Here is an 8,597-nt window from a genome sequence, read left to right on the forward strand (position 1 = left end):
TGATGCTAAAGTCAAATATTTCGTCGAACATGAACTAATGAAAGAATTATGAAGTTGGACAAAAATATATATTTGTAGGTTTTATTAACATTTACTCAATCATTATTACAAACCACTTTCATGTCATTAATTTATATAAACTGGCTATATACAAATTCAATGTATATTTCTATGGGCACAAATCTTCTTATTAAGATTTTAAATTCTAACTTAAAATACTTCTTTCTAACACAAGTGGAATAATTTAGAAATTGAATATGATTCCTTTATCAATGAATTCTGATTGGATCTTTGCATCAATTCGTTCACTTTGCTCAACGGTCAACCATTTTTTCCATGTATCCACTTTACCTGCAAAAATTTTGATAACATACATATGTAATTATATAAATATAATTTAACGTATTCCCAAATGAATAATAATTTTGCCTCTATGTACCCGTGTGTAAGTTCGCTCATTTTCGATTTACCATGTATGTATGTATATATATATATATATATATATATATATATATATATATAATATTCCGTCTAATGAATTAATAGATATAGTCTATAAGTGCTCGGGTTGGTTCAGCTCTAAAACTTCTGCTTGATCTGCAACTGAATCAAAGGCTGAAGCTGCTTATCAAAAATGGCTATAAGTGGGTCATCCTTGAGAGGGTTGATACATATTAGAAAAAGAGAATGGACTAGGAAAACATGTATAATTTAGAGTATTTAATTTATAATTCAAACATAATTGCAGAGTAGTTATAGTAAATAAGGGATTAAGAAATAATGCATAGTCTCTTAAAGTTTTTTTTTCTAGAATAGCTGAGTACACATAAACATACATGCATGCATGCAGGCATACATACATACATACATACATACATACATACATACATACATACAGACAGACAGACAGACATATTTACATACATATTGTGATCCTTGTCTGGTAACTCCAAAGTTATTGCTCCTATATAATAAGGTATAGAGTCAAAATTATTATTCCTTTATGAATACGTTAAGTTTTCAAGACAAAAATGTAAAAAAATACAAATTTTCAATCGAAAAATTGTAAGATAAATAATTCGCGGATGCTAGTACGGTAATCATATAAAAACAACAAGTTCGTTAACCTGAGGCTGTGTTGAATATTTACAGAGATTACGAGCTGCATGTACTAGATCATATGCAATTGCTCACTCCACATTTCACACCCAAAGACTCATGCAAGGACCACGAGCTAGATATCCTTGCTGGCAATGATAGATATTTGCCTTTTACTTTTAGGAAAAGAATTATAACGGAGCTAACATTACGTTGACATACTTACCAGAATGGTAGAAAGTACCACCCTCTTTGAATAAGTCTTTAGGGACACACGAAGCAGACACCAATGTTTTCTCAGATTTCATCTTATCGAATGAACACATATCAACAATACTTTTAGCAAGTTGGTCAGAAATTGTTTTATCAAGGAACTTAGCAATATGTAACACTACTTTGTATAGATCCTGTTGAAGAGAAATAACGAATTATGAATTTTCTTTTATATTTAACAGAAAGATTGCATTTTCTTACTGAAGACCTCTTTCTCTGGTTAATATGTGGTTAAACTCATGACATTAAAAAGATAAGACGATTTAGAACAAAGATTAATTGAAAGAATATGTACGTTATAGTTTCTTTTTTTTTTTCAATTTGAAAGGACGCGACTGTATTTAAAAGTAAATCAGATATATCATAATAATATTATAGATCTTTTTCCTGTACATCAAAAATCAGTGTACTAAATAAGGTATAATGAAATTCAGATGAAAAGTGCACAAAAATATAAAAAATTACCTTTTGCATTTCTTCATAAGTAATGATAAGTGCATTTGGATTATCTTTAATTAGGGCATAAAATTCCTGAACATGTTTAAAGTAATCATCATAAGGAACTGAAAAATTAAGAAAATAAATTAGAATATGAGATTGTCTCATAAGAACTGATAGAATAACAAACACCTCCTAATTAAGGTAGAATTAACCAAACAAAAGCAAAATGAAAAAATGCATGTTTGGTAACCCCGTTGACTTGTCAAACGAGTTTTATATTTTTATATATTTTGCAAAATTTATGCTTATTACTAAGAATTTCAGTGATATTGGCGAGTTCATATTTGTAATATCAGCTCAATCTCAGCACGCCTCTAGCTTAGCTAGCTTTCAAACCTTACCTTTTCCAATTTTGTGCAGAGTTGTAGAAATTAGCTGCCCAGCTAAAGATCAGTGAAAAAGAGAACATCTATGCTGGACTATTGAGAAATCTACAGTTGCTCTATCCAGATTACAAGTTCAGGTTTATACCTGTAATTATTGGGGCCCTGGGATATGTAACACACTGCCTAAATACCAATCTTGAGAAATTAGGCTTCTCAGAACCAGAAAGGAGAAAGCTAATTCGAACGCTACAGATTCAATCCATCACTGGAACTATAAAAATCTGTAAAACTTTCCAGAAGTTTATCATTTAAATATATATGAGCCTGTCTAGATATGTAACTCTATGTATGAGAATACATATAAACATACAAATCTGTACATACATACATACATACATACATGCATACATACATAATACATACATACATACATACATACATACATACATACATACATACATACATACCCTGTTGTTGATGTTGATCATTCCATAAGTTCTGTCCGATTTTACCGTTTTTTTAAATTGAATGAAATCTAATAGTATTTTAGAATGTCTAATGGAATTAAAAATTATTTTTATGCATTTGTGTACATTTAAACTAATTAAATATTATTTTACAGAATAATAGAACTGAAAATTCTTTGATTAAAACCCTTTCTAACATGGAAGTATCCAAAGAGCACTTAAGGCATTTAATGCTTTATGAGTACAAAAAATGGAAACTCTGCAGCCGAAGCGACTCGAAACATATACTCAGTTTATGGGAAATAATGCTTGAAGGTAAGAACTTGCAGAGGATGGTTTACAAAATCCAGAAGTAGAGATTTCAACCTTGAAGATGAAGATCAAACAGGACGTCCAGTTGAGTTTGATGATAAGCTCCTTGGGGCATTACTTGAAGAAAATCCTGCATTATCAGTTGAAGAATTGGCAATAAAGCTTAATTCAAACCATACAACTTCAATGCTCAAGTCTACTGTCAGCAATTAGAGTGTTTGAACCAAGCTTTGAAGAAAAAACGACCCGCTTTAGTGAACTGAAAATGAGTGATGTTGCATCAGGACAATGCGCGACACCACGCTGCAAAGATCACATCACAGAAGATCGAAAAGCTTGGTTGGGAAAAAATTCCTCATCCACCTTATTCTCCCGACCTTGCTCCTTCAGACTACCATTTGTTTCGTAGTTTACAGAATCATTTGGGGGGCATAACTTTTGCAAGCCAGGAGGAAGTCGAAACTAACATTTCAGAGTTCTTCGCTTTGAGACCAAAAGAGTTTTACATTGATGAGATTAAAAAGCTTGTAAATAGATGGAAGGAAGTCATAGATATAATCAAGGAAAGTACATTGATGATTAAATTTCAATTAAATATAACATTTGATCACTTGTTCTCTTTATTCAAATTTCGGACAGAATGACGAAACATATATGAAAAAATAAGAAAACAACATTTGAATAATGCAATAATTCTAAAGCTGGAAAAGAATACTTTTCGCTGTTGAGAGATGTAATTTTATAATTAAAACTAAATTCAAAAGTCTTCTTTATTTACTTGCTTCATAAAATAAAGCCAGTTTAGAAGTAGAAATGTGTGTGCGTGCGTGCGTGTGTTCGTGCGTGTGTATGTGTATGTATGTGTGTATGTGTGTGTGTGTGTGTGTGCCTTTAACCGCTATTGGCCAAGCCAAGGTCAAACTCAGTTATGCTTTGAAAGAAGTAATTTGGCCGAGAGACAAAGAACATTTTTCTATCAATCTCTTTATAAATTCATACTTACACACACAGATACATATATATACATACACTGTCAGAACTGTTCTGTTGTTTCCCTTTTCTCTGTTGCCCCCAAAGCAACTACAGTTCCCCTGGGAACTGTAGTTGTTTTGGGACTGGATATTAAAGTGTTTTTTAATTGAATTATTTGGTGTCTGTAAAGTGGTAAAATCTATTTTTATTTATCATAAAAAGAAGATCCATTATATTATTTTAAGACGTTAAGATACCTTTATATATTCATGCTTGATTGCTAAGAAATTGGGGGGGGGGGTACCCTGTATTGAATGCTACATACCCTTCTTAGCACCACCACCCCAATTTTTTTGATGCCTGAGGTAATTTCCCCCTCCGCACCCCTATAAATCTAGCCCTGTCTACAGTATTCCTTTTTCTATCTTCTTTCATTTATGTGCGTTGTATCGTATTTAGTTCTTTACTAAGTATTTGTATGTCTGGCTTTGGTCTAAATCTCTTATTTCATTTGCTTTATCTAGTGTGATGTTGCTACTCTTAACTAGTTTTCCTTTTTTCAAGGTTGCTTTGGCATATTTTTCTAAGCCAAAATTCATGTTTATTTCTTCGATAATTCCATGTACTGTCTCTAGTAATATTTCCAGCTGTTTATCATTTCTGACTTACAGTTTTAGATCATCCATATATAATAGATGGCTGATAGTTTTTGCCATAACAGTTGTATCCACATCCAACTCTGTTCAGCATATATCAGTGCCAAGCAGAAAAGGAATGAAGCGAGCGTATCTGTCTGGAACGTTCCTCTTCTAATGGAGATGGCTTTGGTTTTTATGAGTCCCTCTTTTGTCTGGAGCTGTAGCACTGTCTGGTGTTTCTAGGATCCATGTGTGGGGAATACTATCAAAAGCCTTTCGGTAATCGATCCAGGCTATACTTAGACCCTTCTTGTTTCTGCGGTTGTCTTCAGTTATGGCCTTATTGACCAGTAGCTGATCTTTACAGCCGCATGAGCCCTTGCAGCATCCCTTATTATCATTATTGTTAAAATAATGATAATAATAATAATTATTATTATTATTATCATCATCATCAGCATCATCATCATCATCATCATCATCATCATTATTATTATTATTATTATTATTATTATTATTATTATTATTAGTAGTAGTAGTAGTAGTAGTAGTAGTAGTAGTAGTGGTGGTGGTGGTGGTGGTGGTGGTGGTAACCTTACCTTTTCCTTTCATATAGAGGTCAAAAAAGCTTGGAAAATCTCCTGTGTATTCAGTAGCTTTAGAACTACTCACGTGTCTGTAGTACGACACCACCATGGCTTTAGGGTTGCGGTTTAGATAGATGATTTTATGATCTTTTAGCAATTCCGGAGGCAGGAATTCAATAGAAAGGTGTGTGTTCAATACTCGAGGTGATTCAGCTGACTCGAGAATTTCTATTGGTGCCCAGTCTAATAGCAACGATTCCTTTATCGTGCTGATTCTTTCACTGCTTTCTCTCAGTACCATATTAATGACTTCAAACATCCAATGTGAACCTGAAACCATAAATGAAAATTTCTCCTGTGAGATATCCAGTATGATATCCACAAATAATTACTAGTACACAGTTGAAAAATTATTGCTCTACGGTTACTCAATGTTATTTCAATCGTGGTAATGCTTCTGACAGGTATTCTATCTGTTTAATCTACACTCCTAGTAATCTTCACCGTGATTACTTACGGTGTGTGTGAAGCAGTAAAATACATATTGCAAACTTTTATAACTGTAAGCAAGGGATTAAAATGGCCGGATAGCAAACTTACGATTACACACATAAATTAAATAAACATTTTTTTCATTTTATGAATATTTAATCTTTTATCTGTTTCAGTCAGTAGACTGCGGCCATGCTGGAGCACCACCTTGAAGAAATTTTAGTCGAATAAATCGATTTCAATGCTTATTTTTTTTAATGCCTGTTACTTATTCCTTCAGTTTCAGTTTGCCGAACCGTTATGTTACGGGGATGTAAACAAAACTACACTGGCTGTCAAGCAGTGGTGGGGGACAAACACTGACACAAACACACACATTATATATATATATATATATATATATATATATATATATATATATATATATATATATATATATATATATAATAATTTTCCCAGAGGATGTAGCAACCGTTACCAATATAGCATAAGAACTTACCTTAGGAGATCATTAATTAGATTCCTTAAGGGTCGTTCTCACAGTTTATATTTATATCATAAGGTTTTTAAACTTTTAAATTTTCATATTCAAAAGAGACAGAGACTTCAAATTCGATATATCGATTTATAAATCGATATATCGAATTTGAAGTCTCTGTCTCTTTTGAATATGAAAATTTAAAAGTTTAAAAACCTTATGATATATATATATATATATATATATATATACACACACACACGACGGAATTCTTTCAGTTTCTGTCAACCAAATTCACTCATAGCGCTTTGGTTGGCCCAAGGCTATAGTAGAAGATGCTTACCTAAGGTACCATGTAGTGTGACTGAACCTAGGACCGTGTAGTTGGAAAGCAAGCTTCTTAACTCACAGTCACAAAATTTTTCCGAATTCTCAAAATGCAACCGATTAAGAAGGTGCTTCGCACTGGACAAAATATATTACGGTTTTAAATCTATATGCATAGTTTTGTATATACGCATGCATATCTTATATAGCAGACGGAGGAAAGCTGTAATATCATCTATGTGAATAGAACCTTGTGTTTGCTGTAAACTGCAAAGCATTGTTGACCACTACACGAAGGTGACATCACAGGTTTGAAATAGTAAGTCTTAATACAATTTCCTAGAAACCCTCACAACCATACTGTCTTCTAACAAAATGACGTATTACACAACGCAACACTAACTACAATATTTGTGAATATATTAAAATCTTACCTGCTCCAGGATGGGTGTACAGCAAAATATCATCAGGTCTAATTTTCACTGTATGTAGTTTGGACAAAGCTGATGATGCCATTTCTATACGAAGAAAATTGTGCCCTTTATATTGATAAATTAGCATAGGTTCTCCGTCGTTGCCGATGAATTGTACAGCATTACTTTCTATTTCTTTTTTTATTTCTTCACAATCTCTCATCTTTACTTCACTAACAGTTGATGTTGACGACATCTTAGTTGAAATTGCACTGCTTTAAAATCTAACAACAGCTAAATGCTAAGGAAAGAGTAAATTTGCTATACCTCCTCGCTGTATCTAACAAAATGCAGCAGTGAAGATAATTTTACGATGTATATATATATATATATATATATATATATATATATATATATATATATATATATATATATGTGTGTGTGTGGACAGCAACCTAGCAGGTTTGCATTGCCCCAGTTAGTATGATAGTGTAATATTTAGGTTAAAATTTGAACATTTATTCATTTCATCAGTGTATATTTGTTTTAGCAACAGTTAAATCAATATTCCAAAGGTCACATAGAATTATATATTGCATATGTTAACATAATGTGAAGAGTGTGATGTTTTAAATGAAAATTCAATACAGGCTGTGTACGTATGGGTGTGAGATAAACGACATTGAACATTGCCCAATGAAACCAAGGGCAACTCACCACAATAAATACTTTTTTAATGCATTCAAGTATTAGAGTCTATTTAAGTCAAATTTGGAAATAGGTAAAATGGGTTAAGATATAAAATTTAACAAGATTAGTAGCTTTCCAGCAAATTTTTACCCTTACTATCTCCTCGGGAAAGCATATATATTTGTTTGTTAGGTCTATATAAAGACATATTACTACATATAGATAAAAACATACTACTTCATATAGATAAAGCCATACTACTTCATATAGATAAAGACATACTACTACATATACTAGTGTAACAAAATAACATTAACTCTGGCAGTAATATGCCAGTGACATCACTGTCCTAGAAATATAAATAAGAGAGTATCTTACAAGCATCATGTTGCGAGCACAATAGTTTTTATTATTCAAGAATATACATGCATCAGTGCAGACCATATCTGGTACTTCATAGATACCGTATTTATGGTAGATGGTAGGCATCACATAATAATATGAATGGCAGTTACTTCAGCTGAGATATTATCTAAATATTAATCAGTGTAGGTACGTCGTGGTTTGAAAAATAAGTAGCGTGATAGAAGAAAAAACATTGTTTCTGTACAATTTTGCTCATGCATCGTTTTCTCTGTATTTTGGTATTTCACTCACCCACCTTTTCCAAGATATACTGTCTACTTATAGCAAATCCATTTAATAAACACAAAAAAATTATACAGAAATAGATATAGTTTCCACTGACGACAGCTGTGTGAAAAAGTGTCACACCCTAGCACTAGAGGCAACCTGTGGAAGAGGTAGACCCAGGAAGAGCTGGGATGAGGTGGTGAAGCATGAACTTCGAACGCTGGGCTTCACCGAGGCAATGACAAGTGACCGAGATCTTTGGAGATATGTTGTGCTTAAGAAGACTCGGCAAGTCAAGTGAGACCATAACCATGGCCTATGCCAGTGCAGCATAACCAGCCCATTTCAGATTACTTTTCAATCATTGGGCAATAAACTGTGCTTGCGAAG

At 32.8% G+C, this 8,597-nt stretch overlaps 1 protein-coding gene across 1 annotated transcript; it reads right to left on the minus strand.

Annotated features, from left to right (window-relative positions):
• Positions 1-67: 67 nt before the first annotated feature.
• On the minus strand, positions 68-7,258 carry LOC106884081 (sulfotransferase 1C4). The gene is made up of 5 exons (XM_014935300.3): positions 6,906-7,258; positions 5,187-5,504; positions 1,837-1,934; positions 1,325-1,505; positions 68-351 (listed from the first exon to the last, which is right to left on the minus strand). The coding sequence occupies exons 1-5, from the start codon at positions 7,138-7,140 to the stop codon at positions 245-247; spliced, it is 939 nt and encodes a 312-aa protein (XP_014790786.1). The 5' UTR covers positions 7,141-7,258; the 3' UTR covers positions 68-244.
• Positions 7,259-8,597: the final 1,339 nt, after the last annotated feature.

Source organism: Octopus bimaculoides, chromosome 3 (assembly GCF_046866305.1).
Source record: "Octopus bimaculoides isolate indiv1 chromosome 3, ASM4686630v1, whole genome shotgun sequence".
Taxonomy (NCBI): Eukaryota; Metazoa; Mollusca; class Cephalopoda; order Octopoda; family Octopodidae; genus Octopus; species Octopus bimaculoides.

What these genes read in the sequence shown, in the direction of transcription:
- LOC106884081 (XM_014935300.3), bottom strand. Translation starts at nt 7,140, where the DNA reads ATGTCGTCAACATCAACTGTTAGTGAAGTAAAGATGAGAGATTGTGAA. An exon ending in GTACACCCATCCTGGAGCAG is followed by an intron (nt 5,505 to 6,905) that starts GTAAGATTTTAA and finishes TTATGGTTTCAG; the next exon opens with GTTCACATTGGATGTTTGAA. An exon ending in CTTATGAAGAAATGCAAAAG is followed by an intron (nt 1,506 to 1,836) that starts GTAATTTTTTAT and finishes TCTCTTCAACAG; the next exon opens with GATCTATACAAAGTAGTGTT.